The sequence below is a fragment of the Dendronephthya gigantea genome, unplaced genomic scaffold (assembly GCF_004324835.1).
Source record: "Dendronephthya gigantea isolate DGI-Jeju-01 unplaced genomic scaffold, DenGig_1.0 000007F, whole genome shotgun sequence".
Classification (NCBI taxonomy): Eukaryota; Metazoa; Cnidaria; class Anthozoa; order Malacalcyonacea; family Nephtheidae; genus Dendronephthya; species Dendronephthya gigantea.
Genome location: NW_021163017.1, coordinates 1,342,471 through 1,359,680, shown reverse-complemented (window position 1 = coordinate 1,359,680; position 17,210 = coordinate 1,342,471). Strand labels below are relative to the sequence as shown.

The 17,210-nt window shown below is 37.7% G+C and overlaps 3 protein-coding genes across 4 annotated transcripts; all 3 read right to left on the bottom strand.

The window, feature by feature from the left end:
* Positions 1–209: 209 nt before the first annotated feature.
* On the bottom strand, positions 210–5,478 carry LOC114517316. Of its 2 annotated transcripts, XM_028536999.1 has the most exons (5): positions 5,394–5,478; positions 3,570–3,647; positions 2,139–2,342; positions 1,056–1,226; positions 210–637 (listed from the first exon to the last, which is right to left on the bottom strand). In XM_028536999.1, the coding sequence occupies exons 2-5, from the start codon at positions 3,636–3,638 to the stop codon at positions 527–529; spliced, it is 555 nt and encodes a 184-aa protein (XP_028392800.1). In that variant the 5' UTR covers positions 3,639–3,647; positions 5,394–5,478; the 3' UTR covers positions 210–526. The 2 variants fall into 2 exon arrangements, with proteins under 2 accessions (XP_028392800.1, XP_028392801.1); XM_028537000.1 differs by lacking the exon at positions 5,394–5,478 and having other exon boundaries at positions 3,570–3,945.
* Positions 5,479–5,585: 107 nt separating this feature from the next.
* LOC114517315 lies at positions 5,586–10,274 on the bottom strand. Its single transcript, XM_028536997.1, has 5 exons — positions 10,092–10,274; positions 8,929–9,016; positions 7,573–7,755; positions 6,985–7,137; positions 5,586–6,320 (listed from the first exon to the last, which is right to left on the bottom strand). Exons 1-5 carry the CDS (start codon positions 10,100–10,102, stop codon positions 6,171–6,173), a joined length of 585 nt encoding a protein of 194 aa, XP_028392798.1. The 5' UTR covers positions 10,103–10,274; the 3' UTR covers positions 5,586–6,170.
* Positions 10,275–11,229: 955 nt separating this feature from the next.
* LOC114517061 lies at positions 11,230–17,210 on the bottom strand. The gene is made up of 5 exons (XM_028536703.1): positions 16,943–17,210; positions 15,679–15,761; positions 13,180–13,362; positions 12,859–12,972; positions 11,230–12,353 (listed from the first exon to the last, which is right to left on the bottom strand). Exons 2-5 carry the CDS (start codon positions 15,757–15,759, stop codon positions 12,189–12,191), a joined length of 543 nt encoding a protein of 180 aa, XP_028392504.1. The 5' UTR covers positions 15,760–15,761; positions 16,943–17,210; the 3' UTR covers positions 11,230–12,188.

Genomic DNA, 17,210 nt, shown 5'->3' with positions numbered 1-17,210 from the left:
GCTTTGAATTAAAAGGCTTTGGACAATGTCTTTAGAGATAACTTTCATGGGCACTTTTTTATAGCCGGAAAGAAAGGACCCTCAGTTTCGAAATATAAGGGTGACCTGAACTTCCAAGTTTCTAGCAAAGCCTTTCGTTTGCGGTTTCCCGGTTAATTTTCAGATAAACTGATGAAGGTTTCACTCAAACCATATCTCGTCATATATTCAGCGTTTTGTGGGTGGTTAAAAACGGACAGCATGGTTTTTTCGATCAATTTTATTCCATTTAATCTAAATACCTAAATTTTCATTCTAACCAAGATTACAGTTTTGCGAAAATATATTGTAAACAAAAACGGCTTTCTCTAGCTGCACTCGTTCAGAGCTCAGCGGTCGGTTCTCTTTTTATGAAGCATGCGTACTAACGTCAGTAAACAGATATTCGTAAAGAAGTTCAAAAGTACGATATATACAAGTTCTTCGTCAAATATTCCCTGCCTGTGTTGACGATGTTCCTCTTTGAAGCCGATATGTTGTTCACTCATTACGCTGGAACAGCGCCACCTGCTTGCGGGCTGGAAGCCCCTGTCATGAACATGCGGGCATGGATGATGGTATCAACTGCGTACAGCACTGTGGCGATGAAACCCAGTATCTAAAAAGCCGCAATGTGTATATATGTTAATATTCTTTGGGTCAGAGTTAAACTAGACTCTTTTATATGCCCGAATGCATCCTGGTAAGGAGTATTTACAATATTCGGATTTCGGAAAAGAAAAGGGCGAGTTCAAATCTGAATACGAGTTGATAGAAAGGCTGGAACTGAGTGGGCGAACCGTTAAATGCACTTTCCATGACAGATAAGCTATGGTGTGAGATAAACGGGGAAGAGAAACAGATGGAGGACCAACACTCCCCCCTGATATATACACACACATTTTCCCCCCACCCCCGACATATACACACACATTTCACCACCCCTACCCGCCACTTGCATAGACTATATAATCACAGTAAAACTGACGGCAAGTGTAATTTGTGTAGGTGTAAACAAGCTAGATTATGCTTCTTACTGTTCCTCCAATAAGTTGTCCACATTGTGAATCCTCATTGGCATCATCCAGTAGTTCGCATACAGATTTTCCACGAATCCCCTCTTTGTCCTCATAATGTTTTGCTGCCGCAGCCAATAACGAAGAAGCGATGATTAAAAGCACTGCCCACACCGCTGAAAGAATGGCGACCTAAATAGAGAATAATACCGTACAGATTATTCGGTGCTGTCCTTCATTTACTTACTCGGATTGTAAGTTGAATCGGGCTATTGCACTCCTAAAAACTGCAAACAGAACTCTTTAACTGGTTCTTTTTTATTAGGTTTTTTACTGGACGGTTTAAGAGAATTTTACCAAAATTTCGTGCTTCAATACATCGATGTGAACAATATCATTAAGATTTAATGAACTATCGCCTGTTAATTTTGCAAACGGACTTTGAAGCCTGAAACAGCTGCTGGATTTCAGTCGAAGATGATGGAATAAACTATTTATGAGCCTAAAGTGATTCTGATTTTGACTCCAGAATTTTTTTAGTTCACCGATCCAAGGTTTCTGGAATTTTTTTCTATGTATGAAAGGATTTTTTTTCTGCTGGGGATGGTTTCAGGACGGTATAGTCCAGTGGTATTGAAAAGGAAGTATACAATCGCCACTATTTCGGTCTATCTCATTGTTCGGAAACTGAAGAACCATAATGATAATAGTGCATGTTTAATAAACCGTATTGCAGTAGAAACTGAATTACACGGAATGAATAATTAGAACCTAATGTCCAACATATAAGAAAAATATAAACATATTAAAAATATTTAACAGTTATAAAGTTTTTGAATCGTTCGGTGTTCGCAAAGGGTCTCGTTGATGATTTATATCTTAACTTATAATTATGACCACCATGCAAGGTAGTTCCTTCCATCGAGAATGTAAGAGAGTGAGTTATTATTATTAAGTTGTTCAGCGTTTCTCAATTTATGAATAAATTTCACGCAAGCAGTATTTCGACGACTTTTAAGATTATCCTAATCAGAAAGAACCAAAGCTTCATAATACGAGGCAAAAGGGAGGATAATTGTAAATGCTCTCTTTCTTATTACTTACGACAAGTGTCCATGGTATTGCTGAGACTTTCTCCTGGATGCCGATGAAGAACAGGATTGGTAGAACTATTGCAATGAGCCATCCAACAATCGTCGCGAATAAGAAGAATTCGATATTCCCTTTTTTACCGAAGGTAGCGAAGAAATTAGTCACAGCCTCGTTCATAAAATGTCCAGCCAGGGCAAATGCAATCAGTAGCACAATCTAAACACGTGAAAATTCGGCATCAAAATTCATAAGAGACAATGAATGGCAAGATCATGCAGCCAGGCTATACCCAGGCTTTCGTGCGTTGAGGGGCGAAAAGTAAGAAAGATTGGATTGGCCAGCACTGCGCGAAAAGTAGACTTGAATTTGCCTGTACAAAAGCTGAATAGCGCTATTCACCCGGAAATCGAGTATAACCCGGGTTAACACTTAGTTTTCCTAAATTGCGAATTCTGTTTGATATAACTGTTGGCTCCAAAGCTGTAATTTTATTGTTTAATTAATAGTAGCGCTATATGATCAACCGGATAGCGATTTTTTCAATTGATGTAAAAATGCTGAAAAACAATAATATTACAGCTTTGGAGCTAACACTTATCAAAGAGGATCTTGATTAGTCCAAGTTAAGAATACTATATAAGGTTTAATCAACTTATACCGAACAGCGTATAATTTCTATAGAGCGATAGAAAAACCACCAGCGCTACCTAGCTTTCGTACAACCCGCCCAAAGCAATCCTAACTCTCCATCTATCTAGAGAAGAAGATGGCACCGAAAATGGTATTAAAATTCAAGTGTAAGACCTTAGCTTTGGGCGTCTTGTGTACAAAAATCCTCTCGTTGCCATGACAAGCGAAAGGTGTAAGAATGGCAACGCCATTACATGTATACATAGTCTCAAACAGTAAAGATAATAAAATAACGGGCGGAAAAGCCGAAATCTTGGCCAACTTTTTCTACTGACAACGAATGCCGCTAGCGCCTGCCCGTGTTTGCTTTCATTGCCCGTCAATATATACCCATGTATAGCAAAACAGATGCATGATCAATCATCGGGTTCGAGCGGTGCTTGATAAATGCAATACAACATATTTGTCGAATCTCCTTTTCCCCGAAAAATGTTCGTACGTTCAGAGAATGCATGATTCCGCTAGCTCTATTGAGTATTACAATTAATTCAATATTCATGCAGGACATGGACAGTCTAAAACCGAAGCCTGCTATGTTATGCATGAGACCTGCTGCTCTTTTGAGCGAGATAAAGGCTACGATCTTCGACGAATTCAGGTATGTTTCCTCGACTTATCGGTATAGCTATACGACTCGAGGAATCTAGATCTTGTTTTCATTTTGATTTAAGGCCATTTATGTACACCACAAGCTAATTCTGTTATATAGACAATATCTGCGAGAAAAAGAGATGCAAAAGTGCCAATACTTACGAATTCAATTATTTTCAGAATAAATGGAATAGATTTTAAGTAGTTCAAGCCTTTTTCGATTTGTCCCATATCTTCTGCCTGGAAATTGAAAAGGGAAGACGCGATCACCTTTTTTCACAGTTGCAACTATCCTGGCTAACAGTTAAATGTGTAGATCAGGAAGACCACGATTGTTGATATAAGTCAACGCCAATAAGCACTCAATACAAACTCTAAAGACGCTATCGTTTGCTGAATGCTGCATGGTAGCTAGGCAACGCTTGCGGAAATAATTCTCGATCACCTGATTACTGATTCGTTGCATTAAAAAGAGGCTAGCTATTCCGGCAATATTAATAATCTGGGCAGGTTTCCATATTGACATTAAAATATGAGCTTAAGCTCTAGGCAAATGCATCATATATAGTTCTCCCTAATTCTTAAAAAAAAAATTGTTAATAAACGTGGCAACTCTTTTGAACTACATTGTTTTAGTTGCCGCCAATCATGCAGTCAATGTCGAAATGCCGTGATAGGTTAAGCCGTATTTCAATAATGTAGATGTTTGCATGGCTTATTTAATCCGCAGATTAACGGTGGAGGTAATGTTAGTATAATTCTACCTAAGATCAAGCCAAAATATGAAACTTGGGCCCACCGACAGGCATCGAACCTTCGGCCTTCGATCCTGACCTTGGCTATATAGCTGGCTTTTCGATTTTGAGGCAAGCACTAGTTTATATAACGTGCTGTATGTAGAAATGAATATTCGGTATTAAAATCAGTCGGTAACTTATATACAACGGCTGATAACAGGTGGAAATCGCCGTCGTCATAACAGAATTTCTCCATCTACATACGGTTGCTATATTATTTATAACGAGCCCGACATAACGAAACAATAACGAAAGTTTTCACCTAAATGCATAATAAATTTGGCTTCTAAAAAGACCGCTATTTTGACTGGTTTTTCTTTGTTTATTTGTATGCTTCTAAAGCAAATATTTAAAGTCTTCTGGGCATTGCAGGAAGGAAGCATATGCACCTTATATACATATAGTTGCTCGTAAATTGAAACTGGCGACATGCAGATTTGGCCTTTGTCATGTATCATACTGATTAAAGCAAGCGAAACGAGTTCCGATCTCATTATCACGGATTTATTGTTGTGATCGTTGTGATTAAAGCCAAAGTGTTTGCGCTATGGCTTTGGCAGTTCAGCTCAAAACTTCTGGTTGAAAATAAGCCGGTCGAAAATCATATATTAGCTATATACCCTAGCTTAATTTTACACAGAAGGAAACTGCACTAAGGAAACAAAACGGTTGGTTTATGAAAAAGTCGATACGGGATTCTCTCATTTGCTTGAAAGTGTAAAAACTTTTACAAAAAATAAAAAACTGATGCTCTGAATACCTTAAAATAGAATTTGCTTCTAAACTACTTGCTATATCCAATCTAGGTGTCAAATTGTCAATCTATTCTGTAACTAACACTAACAGAGCGGACTTTTGAATCGTTTCATGTTGCGACGTGTCCGTATATTATAGAATTTTAATAAAATATCTGAAATAAAGGCTATTATCGGCATTCTCATGCAAGCCATGCTAGTCTTTGTCGTATTTAGTAATGGAAAGGCAAATTATTTACTATTGTATGGTGTCCCTTTTTCGCATTCGATAATTCATTACAAAACTTTATTACTATGTACCCTGTCTGCTTGTCCCTCTTCAAAGGGCTAGTATAAACATTAATAATGAGCCGACAAGTCTGTCACAGATTTGTTACGATGCATCGATGCATGTACAAGTTACTGATAAAAAACATTGCATCTTATGTCCATACCTTTCAATCAATATCTGTCAGTTCCAACTTTAGACGATCAAAGGTGCAAGATTTAGGGCGCGGTAATGAATACGTAGATATATCTATCACACTGTTTATAACTTGTAACTAAGCAGGCCCGGCAGGAGATTTTTGTAACTTGTCAAAGAACTGAATTTACATACAATATTACTTTTTACCCGATATTATATTATGCCAGTGTTTGCCGTTAAAAATAAAAAACACTTCTAAATAAAAATGAGTACCTGCCATAGTCAAAATATTTTTACATTCGGTAAATACGAAGTTACAAATCACACAGCATCGAAAATTAATTCTAAGTTCTAAACAATGTCGCAATCTTATACTGCCGTATAATTCCATGTCGGCCAAACTAATTAACTATAGCCCTGGAAAGGGAGATTAAAAACCCATATTTTTAGGTTTTCCGAGCTATGAGGAGAAATATTCATTGTATGACTGAACGTTCTACTTCATGTATATGAAACTGAAGCTATTGTAAGACTCTATTTGGTGCATGGGTGTAGACATTTAAGAAACTTTACGACACAAATGAAAGAACAAATATAATTTTGCCGCCATAAATGATTTGCCGGATTTTCTTTGAATAGCAGTTGCTTTTGTATTTTCAAAATATTTTTTATCTTCATCCCACACCGAATAGAAATTTTTCACATTGATATACAGTCGAACGCTTGGGATCAATTAAACATTTCAGTTCACAACACAGATATTATTATGTTAAATATCGTCGTGGACTGACGATCCTGGCGGATCCTAGAGGGCGCCGTTTGTTGTCTGGGACTCGTCTTTCGGTTCTATTTCAGCAGTCTCCTCATCGCTCGCATCAGGTTCAGCGACTATGCTCAACCAGAAATGAAATAAAGTATCCAAAGAATACATCACGAAAGCAGCGAAGGCGAAAATCTAAACAAAAATGATGAAACAGGGTGGTAAAGTGAACAGTCGCTACTAAACTCCAAGTCATTCCTCAGTGCAGGTTGTTTAAACGTGGCTAGAATTACATCGTAAAGACAGGTCATCGGCCTGGACGATTTTCTGCATTATTTTATCCTATGAAGCTGGCTATTGCTTGAATTTCCAGTACAAAACATTGGTTTACATATCGCCCCACTCAACACCAATTCTACCCAATCCGGGGGCGCGGCCGTTCAACAAACCGCAGGCCAGGATTTCTGGCTTCCGGTTTTGATCTGAACCCAGAGACTGTGAAAACGAAGACATTAGACCCAATGGATCGAATGGTCCCAATTGTCCCACCGCGGTCAATCCAGTGAACTGAAATAAGACTGGAACGCTAGCTCCGCCGAAAGTGTGAAGCCAAAATGGCGGAGGAAGCCTTTCTTGTAGGTATGATCCAGGCCTCCACGCGGAAATTTCGTAGGTAAAATGGCAGCAATTATGATTTTTCTTTGAGATTTCCGCCAGAGGCCTGGATCATACCTACAAAAAAGGCTTCGTGATCCGCCATCTTGCCTTGACTCATTAATGAGGGAAAGTCAAAGAGCTAGCGACTAGCGTTCCAGTCTTCACCAGGGTTCACCGGAGTCAATCACCTACGTATACGTACCACAGCGACAACAAGGATGTTACACTCGATGTCTTTATTCCCAGCCTTCCACGTGTCACATAGACCTGAGACTTTATACGATCTGGCGTTGTCAGCGAGTATTCCGGACGCAATTAGCAGCAGAATAGTGAATATGAAATATATTATCGCAATCTACAAAAAGGGAGAGTATTTTCGAAGAATATTACGGACAATCATATAAATATATATATAGGTGGAACTTCCAACTTAATAGTTTTCTATATAGCCAAGGAGCAGCGTGGCAGCGTCTTTAAACAACTTAGTATTAAATGTGGTATAACAACTGCCTGAAATAGACAAAACACTTCTGGACGTTTCGACCTGAGGGACTTCGTCAGGAGAGTTAGTATGATAGTGAACTATCAGTGATCATACTAACTCTCCTGACGAAGGCCCTCAGATCGAAAAGTCGAGAAGTGTTTTGTCTATTTTAGGCAGTTGTTATACCACATTGGATGTTTCACTTTCACAGCGAGCAAAATTTTTAAGGGTATGCTTTTTAAAACAGCTTGCTTTCACCATTTACTTTGTCTTTGGTAAGCATGATCTATCAGTTAAACCACATACCGCAAGCACCCAGTTCATGGAAGGAAACTTTTTATGTCCGCCAAGAGTGAAAAATAGAAACGAGACCATTGTCAAAACCCAAGTCACGGCGATGCTGAAAAGGAAGAAATTCCAAGTTCCTCTGATGTTATTTAGAGGCTTCATAAATCCTGTGATACACGCCAGTGATACCAGCAGAAAAATCTAAAATATTTGAAATACTGTCACAGAGAAGAGATGGACAGAGAGTCGACTCTTCCGATTTAATGTTGAAACGAGTGTCCCCGAGTTTTGCCTAATATTCACGTCATTCTCACGTCATTTCCACGCGCCACGCAACCACCCGATTCTCTTCTGGTAAGCTCTTTCGGCCAAATTTCAATACAAAAGTGTAGAAAAAACGCTGTTCGATAGGTGAAAAATTGATTTTTTTTGAACTTGGTCGGATTATATCCATTTTTGGACTAAAATTTTGGAGATGAACGGTGAGTTGTTTGTTTTGTTCGGTTTAAATGATCGTGCTGTTTTTAAAAGCAATATTAAAATCCTTGTTTTGTAAGTGAGTTCTGATTACCCTTGTCGACTGCCATATTTTTACCCGAATTGTCAAATTGTGTTTGCCAAAGTAAAACGTACACAGAGCTGCTTTTTACTGTTTGTCAACTAGCAGGCAGAGTGTTTGCATATTTGTGAGATAACAATATAGGACGAATTTCAAAGAATACTTCTAAATTCGCGTTTTAATTTTAAAATATCGACAAAATACATAGCAAAACATTTCAAAACAAAACAGAGTTTTAGGCGTGATATAACTTTAACTCGCAGAGGATATCAGTTTCTTAATAATTAGCACCATTTGATGATACAAACATTCACTGAAAACATTCATAATTATGTATCTTTACTTCTCAAGCAGAGTTGCCGTTCGATTACATACTTTTTCAGTCATTTTTCAAACTTTTTTGATCAAATTTTCATCAAGCATATCATCCCTGGGCTTTCTAAAGAAAATAGCGCGCGCGAGTAAAAAAGTGGGGACGCGTGGAGCCGCGAGTCGACTCTCTGTCCATCTCTCCTCTGTGATACTGTTGGCTATAAACCACGATAGCATGGCGTCATCAACGGCGTCAAAACATTCACTCGACGTAATTCGACTGGGAAGTGATTGTCGAAAGGCAGTAAAAGTTTCCAAAATAACTGACAAGGGTGAAAAATTGAACTTTTAGGTGTGTATAGACTTTACTCTAACTTTGATAAACTTGTACATCGTTAAAAAAGATGGTTGATGGCTTAACAAAACGTGTTTGTGCTCGAGTTAAAGAAATAAATATAAGGCTTGCATGATAAATTATCCCGCGTGCACTTAAATATACTTACAAACTCAAAAATCTTTAAAATGCCAGGAGTGGATGTTATGTAGTTAAGACCCTTGTCTAAAACCATCGTCGCACATGGCTTGTACTTCCTATATCAATAGTTAAACATGATATGATGTCATTCATCATTGCTCGTTTAAAATAGTTTTTTGAACGCCGAAAACTGTCACTTTCCTGCAGGATTGTCGAAGCGATTCAACTAAGTCAATTTTGCAATACGTCTTCTGTTGGGAAAATATGTTTCTTGCATTGAAAAATTTGCTTTTGATAAAACAAGGTTTCAGTTGAAATGGGGCTTATATGCAGCAGGTATAGTTGATTTTTCAAAAGACCTCTCAGAGCTCGGGCTGCTGGGCAAACGGGGGGTCGGGGGCTCCACAAATATGAGGTAAATAGATGTGACACAAAGTAAAATTAAGAGGTCGAGCAATTACTTTGGTCCAAAAGGAAAGGGTCCCAAAGGTTGATTTTTGCCACGAGCCTCGCTAAAAAGGCGCTGAAACACTCAATTGGTAAGTCACGTTTATTTTTAGTGGCTATAACACTTTCAGTCCAATGCATGATGGCAAATCCAAATCAAATCGATTTTCTGTCACAGTCCTTAAATTTCTTCGTAAAAGGCCCGTAGTTTTAGGTTAAGACTTAACAGCACCATGTTATATTTTATATGATCGAGCTGTTGCCAAGTGTTTCAAGAGCATATTTTACTCATATTACATTGTCCATGAACCGCTCCAGAATGTCAATTTTACAATTTATTTGAGTCCTTACGGCTTACTCCTGAGAACTTTTAAAAAATACCAAACCAGGGTTAGCACGTGAAATTTGGGTCACATAACAGAATATGTTTCGAAGAGTCAACATTTATTTCATATAGTTTCTCATCCTGAGAAGATGCTTTTGTTCGATATAAATCTCGCGACAAACAGATTTGATACAAACCATAGCAACAGTTTTTTACAGGTACCAAAGCTTTTGTTTTGTTCAAAAACTATATACAGTCGACTAATAGAATTGATTGAACGATGACTTTACATCAACAATTGAAGTTTCAGACGCCATTGCTTTGAAGTTTCGCTTTGTGTACACGCGTAAAACACCACTAAAGTAACCGAGACTTGTTAAATACTTTGCCAAATATTTGCCCATAGATAAATTGCCTACCTTCCTGTCATGTCTGGGTTTTTATTTTCTTTATTGCTGAATTGATAACCTCTTCAATTAAGTGAATAGTTTAACTCGTCTTACTGTAAGCTGACATCTGCTGTGTACAAAACCAATACTCTTGCCTTTGCGAGATCTTTCGACAGACTATGCAAAATTGTTATAGCGGCGACGTTTCTTCCACTTAAGTTAGTAATGCGATCTTTTATACAGGGTTATAACTAATGTCGTATTTCCACACTTCTTAACGTTAATTTTTTACCATATGCAGTCATCAAGATTAGTCTAAAATTGTCATAGGAATGTTACAAATTTGGCATTAGGTCACCGTTAAATGGTCGGGTTAATGCGTTTAAAGCATTCACATTGGCAATAATATGAACAATTGATGGATCTTTACTCGTTATTAACTCGGAATCTTCGCTCGCAATAACCGGCGGTAAACAAAGCCCTTCAAATCTCGAAAGAATATGAGCCATATGTTACTTTTAAACAGAGTGATAACTATCTTGACAAAATCTTGTGCATATTGTGACAAATAAATATATCGTCGGTGTTACCATAAACAATATTTGGTGCGGTGTTGATATTTTTATGATAATATCAGGTATAAATATCAACGTTGGATTCGTGGTAAAAATTTCACCGGGTTTTTGCCAATATAGATTTTCGTATAGAAGGGACGCTGATTATATTGAGACTAAATATCAATACTATATGACTTGCCTGAGCGTGAAGTATGTATCTTCGTATAGAAAACAGCAACTGATTATTATTATATATAGGCCTTATTTATAGGACCTAAAGGTCAGATTTCTAATACACAGTGATTGATGATTCCTTAGGAAATCCAATTTCATACGGCTGCAATATTTCGGTGTTAAATAATTGAGCAATTAGGTACATAACTACTCTATAGTTTCATCAAGTTTGATTAAAATATAGGCTGCCCATATCATATTGCATTAGGAAGCTTTAGCCAAGACTACGAGTACGAATACAAGATTCGTCATTTTCACAATCAGTTCTGTGTTAAAGGTATAAGGACTAACACAGGAATTTTCGCTCCACGCGCGAAATTTTGCCTGGCGCAAACGGTCTGACTGAAGTTTGAATTACACGGAACGATCCATATTCTTTATACTTTATTTCACTTCAAAGGACTGTTTGCATCAAGAAATCTCAGTTCAAGACTGAAGGACGACTGCTCTATGATTCATTGTCTGGATTGCTGCATGTGCTTTTCATAACGCTTCTATAAATCTATTCGTACCAAAGTTGCATTCAGAATAACATGCACCTGTTTTAACTCGATCTGTCATATCTGCGTGCACTGTAGATGAAAGTATCAGAACTATATCAACTATCGACTGATAGCTAACATCGGGACACCTTATATTTGGGATTACTATTAAATTTATGCCGGGAAGAAAGAATATTTAACATTTGTACATGAATGCATATCACTTCTTTAACCATGAATCTATCGTAGGAAAGCCAGCTTTCTTTCGTCATGCATATTATATTACAAAGTATCAAGAAAGTACTGCATGTTACAGTACTGTTCAGAAATAATCTAACACTGCGGTTGCGCTTGATCGATAGAAATCGCAGACGACCGCAAGGGAAAAAATACCTTCGCAGTGGCCGTTCGCTTCCGAACGAATTGTTATGTTATAAACACGGCTGAGAAGGACAACACAATAACCAAATCGAAAAAATCTTAAGAAATGTCTGTCAAAACAAGTTAGGCCGAGGGTCAACCTCGTCTCACCGCGGTTGGAGTTGGAGTTTGGACCGCGGTTTTTGTTAGGCCATTTCTGGACAGTACTGTAAATGAACTTGTTTATATAACCAAAGAATGATGCAAATGAAATTGAGCGTTTTATTAGTTTTTGAACTAGTCCATGACTTCCAATGCTCTTTGTCCTCTTCGCCAGGCCGCCTGCAGCGACGTGCGGAAGTAGAAAGCATTTAAGGATTCTAAGCCACTCTCTGCGCATGCTCCTATTGGCAAATCAAACGCTTAGGTCTACAGTACACATGCAGTAAGCTGTAAGCAACGTTTTTCCGGATCTGTAGCTCTGTCTGACAGTCTTATAGCTGTGAAGTGGATGTCTGTGAGTCGGTATGTGTTTCGGTCTGTGTCTCCATGTTGTTGACGATGGCGGATTCACGTCGCGAATCACGATCCTTTAAGGCTTTCCTCAATAGCAACAGCGTCTCGACCAAGAAGAGCAATGTTAAAAGAAACGCGATTGCCTAGAATATTTGAAAATAAGCAGAAAATAAAGTGTAGATCAGAAGAGTGTGTTCAACTATAAAAGAGGGCTTAAAATGTCCAGATAACCGAGTTGGATACCGTCGATATAGTTATCGTTTTGGCCATACACACATGCATACGCGCACTATACCATAATATCGCCAACGCGATGCGAATTTCTAGTTTCTAAAGCGTAATAAACTCACTCTGGAAGGAAGTTTTGAGGGCTAATAGGTCACAGACATGTCAAGTTATACTATCGTTAGGTGATGATCAATAACCTTATATATACTACCAGGATCAAAATGAGTTGCTTTTGAAAAGAGAAAAGTTCGTTAAAATCTCGTCGCGTTGGCGATCGCGTCCGGTTCTCCATTACGTCCGCTACGCCCGCGCGGGTAAAGCGCGCTTTGTTTTTTAGGGTCGCATGGCAGAATTTCAAAGGCCGCTTCGCCCGCGCGGGTGAAGCGAACGGTAATGGAGAATCGCATTAAGTCTACTTACCGCGATAAAAGAGACCAAACCGCAGTATTCCAAACATCCGTGATCAACATGAACCGAAATGGCGATGGATGCAGCCAGGAGAAGTACAACTAGTATTACTGATGGTATGGGCAACTATATAGAAGAGAAAATGACAAGTTATACATATACATGTTACACAACAATTTCATTTAAAAAAAAAACACTTTACTTCGTTTTGACAAGAAGCGGGCACAATTTTTCCTGGCCGGAAACATCGCATTTATTTAAAGTCATGTGACTACGAATGAACCAATCACATTTAAAATATACAGCACCTATATAACAATACAATTTATATACCATGATGTTCCAGTTCCAATTAGGGAACGTTCGTGGTATTTTCTTGAGAAATATAATCGGCATGGAGATAGCATAAGAGAGCGCCAAGATACAGACGAAAATAAAAAAAGCCCAGCGACCTTTGGACAGTCCACTATAAGACATGTAGGCAATTACAGAGCATACAGCGATTATCACAGCTGCCTAAAATAGAAAATAAAAAATATCCAGTCACTGCATGTTTGGACTAGTCTAAAAACTTCTATTCCACTATAGTTGAATAATACTTTAAAAATGATTAAAAATTTTGCAAAAGTTATGCTTTCGAAGATTTCCTGTGTACATTTCTCTCAAAATTTAACAGACTTCGAATAATCAGTAACTGTATGACGAGAATACTATGTTATTTATATATACAAATTGGCGGGGAGAAAAATAATCGTGAGAAAAGAAAATAATCATGAGAAAAACAAGATAGCGACTAAATAGTACTAAAGAAGCTGGTTTAGATAAGTTTTTGCTGCCAATTTTATTATAATATGACGGGGTTTTTTATTTCGTTTCAATTTTCACTGATAAATATGATTTCAATCTATATAATTATTCAGAATATAAGTTAAAAAAGTATAAACGATTTTAATTTTTCTTCGAAAAGCACAAATATGACATATTATACATACGTATTGGAAACAATAACAAAGATCAAAGCAAAGGTGAACTTGTAGCAAGTCTGCACCTAATACTGTGCGCCTGAAGTAGCCACAAATGTTTTACAAAAAAGAGACTGATTATCATGCATGGACATGATAAGTTCGGTGTTATGAGTGTTTAATTTCGCACTGCAGTATATAATTATTTAAAGTTCCAGATATTAATCACTTCGCTACGAAAGAAATCGTTATGCCGGAGGTCCTTACACCGTTCACAACATAGGCTAATATAGGAACTTTAGCAGTGACTATAGTATACGAGTACAGCATTCTTGAGTGTTGTTTGTTTTCTATCAGCCACTGAAACTTGTAGTAGTGGAGCTTTTGAGTACGGGTTAGTAGAATAATTTCGTATTCAATTTAAAGCCCAACGACTGTGAGTTTGACAAAAGCACGGCATGCAGAGTTCGGCGCGAAAATAAAGAATCTTGTACAGCTCGTAGTCGTTATCATATGCTAAAGCCCCCTATTATCTTCAAAAGCCAGCGGTTGAGAGAAAGTATTTACAGAAACAGTGCTATACATAAATTTCACTTTTGCCAAAACCAGTTGTATAATTTAGATACACGAATACGGAAAATTTTGAGAAGTGGGATCTATGAAGCTTGTTGTTTTTCAACGTTTTTTCCAACTAATTCTCAGCTGCTCTCCAGAATCTACACGGGACGCCCACGTCCAACTTATAGATAAAGGCGTCTTTTACACCCACATACCCCTATTATTGACAATTTGCAAAAACGAAGCATACGCGCATTGCCATTACTGCATGGCATTAGGAAAGCAAATGTTAAAATATACACAATTAAAGCATGAATTCACTATTTTTGCACCTGTTTCGTACGAAACAGCCAATATAACTGTAACTCAAAATTTTCATATATTCAATAGTCTTATAAACCTTCAGCAAGCATTTATATATAAGGTTACAAAGGAAGATAGGCAACCCCATTGTTATACGGGATCGAGCAATCGATATTGAAGTCCACGGAGGTAAATTCTGCGCGACATAGCGAAGTGGGCTTTCACTATAGGGGGGCGCCATAAGTACCCTGTTCCTGTTTAATAGAATTTTCTTTATTGACTGCAAGATACCGGCGAATCTTCTTTCAGGGGAGCTCCCATTCCAGGATACAAAAATACATTATCAAATTGACCTCCGGCCTGGCGTATCGAAGACAATTGAAATCGACAGAGCGGAAGCTAAACTTCTGAACGTATTAGTTCGACTATAGTACTTAATATGTATTCACATGTATATATATTTCTTCCATCGGTGAGATGCAAATTAACAGTTTTCTCTTCAATACGCACAATATATGGACACAAATTCATTGCCATTGCTTCGTGCATCCGCCTACGATCTGCAAACCGTGGGCATAGTTCATGCATGAAGCGTGTAAATGTTTACCAATTTTGTTTCGAGTTTTCTACATGCTTGGTTTATTAATCTTGTGAGCTTTTGATTGATTCTAGTTTAAATCAATTATGATTTACGGCTTTCTCATCCGTTTTCACGATAACATACGGCACGGATTCACTTGCAAACTTTCAAAGCCAGACCAAAATGTTTCGCGTGTTGAATGTTCCCAGACAATATTTACATGCAGTCGACTGTGCTTATACAATACCGTATTCTAAATTTTAATCTTTAGTGTTCTATATTATTCATCTTATCTTGTCTATTTTACAACTTGTAGTTGTGTTTTGATCAATCGAAAATTTGGCAGCATGCATGTATATTGCGATGTTTTTGCGTCGGTACTGAGTCTTTACAGTTTATATAACGGGTATATATAGATGTACTACTTACAATTTGAAGGGCGCTGATCGTTAAGATCTTTCTGGTGTGTGAACTCTTTGGAAGTTTGATCATTTTGAACCGTCCGGGCATTTCTAAACAAGTGAAGATTATAGCGGAATATGTATGTTTTCAGCTCAGGCGCCTCGAATCATTACATTGTCATCAGCGACAGATGTTTTTATGCTTTGTCTGTTTTAAAGAGCACACTCGTATACGTAATGTTTAGCATATGAACGTGATCTAATGCATCAGAGACTCGGGATGTCAGCGTACAACGGGTTGGTACATTAGCTGAACGGTAGTGACATAGTTCTGAAGGTTCTCTTTTCTTTATCGGCTTTTGTGGCAGGGGGGGCAATGACGTACGTACAACAGAAACGGTAACCCAGCAGGGGGGGGTGAATGTGGACATACCTAACGCTAAACATTATACAGTACCAAGGATTTAGCTGATAGGAAAATACTTATCCATTTGCTCGGTAGCCTTTCATTAATGTCATTCAGTCAGAAACTAACGATTATATTTCAAGTATACTGGTTAGTTGGTGAAATGATATTATTGGGGAACCTGTTAAAGGTAGTATAAAAATATGAAAAAGTTTTCATAAAAGTACTCAGTTTCTGCCCGTCTTAAATCGAAGTCCGCAACTGCAATATGTTAAGATAGAAGTTGCTTAAATTCGTGCCTTATATATAATTCTAAGGCAGCCATCTTTGATTGCGAAATGCTGGCATTATGAACTTTAATGGTAATTAATGTCCTGGGGTCAGTTGTATATAAAAGAGTTGTTAACGGCTTTTAACTGAAGTTAAGGACAGAATTGGCCAATCAGAGTCGTGTATTTCTGAGATTAACTAGGATTTAACCATGCAAAATGTAGTAAAGACTTTTATACAACCGGCCCCTAAATTTCTGGTTATGTGGAGTTTCAGTAAGTAGTGCATGTCTACTTTAACTCTTCATATATGATTAAAACGGAAAGTCTATGTCTAGTCCTAGAAATTTGCAATGACTTCTGCTACCAAAGGTCTAGAACGTCTTCCGAATTTTGTGCGTTATACAAAGACATTACATATTATACTCTCTGTGTGTAGGAAAGTTAGACTGTGCATATATTTGTCGGCTTATCACTGTACTTTTAGTTTGGATTTTTATATGGTTTAGATATACAGTCAATGATGGACATGACATAATAATTATTGCCAGGAACCTGCATATAAATATACATTTATACTTAAATAGGAAATAGAATAACTCAATCGAGCAACCCACCGCTTTTCAATTTCGTTTAGCAAACTGACGAACTCCACACGACAACGTATGAAAATCGATTCGATATTTCTCACTTTTTTGTAACAGTGTATATTAAATCCCCGTAACGTTTGTGGCAAATAATATTGAAAACTAAAGGAAATATAAGAAAACCTTTTAGTTTATACTTTATAGTCGGTCGTATTCCCAAATTCAACAATATTCCACGCGTCACAGTAAATCGTCCAAAATTAGCAATGAAACCGTCGCACCAGCTATACAGACATTA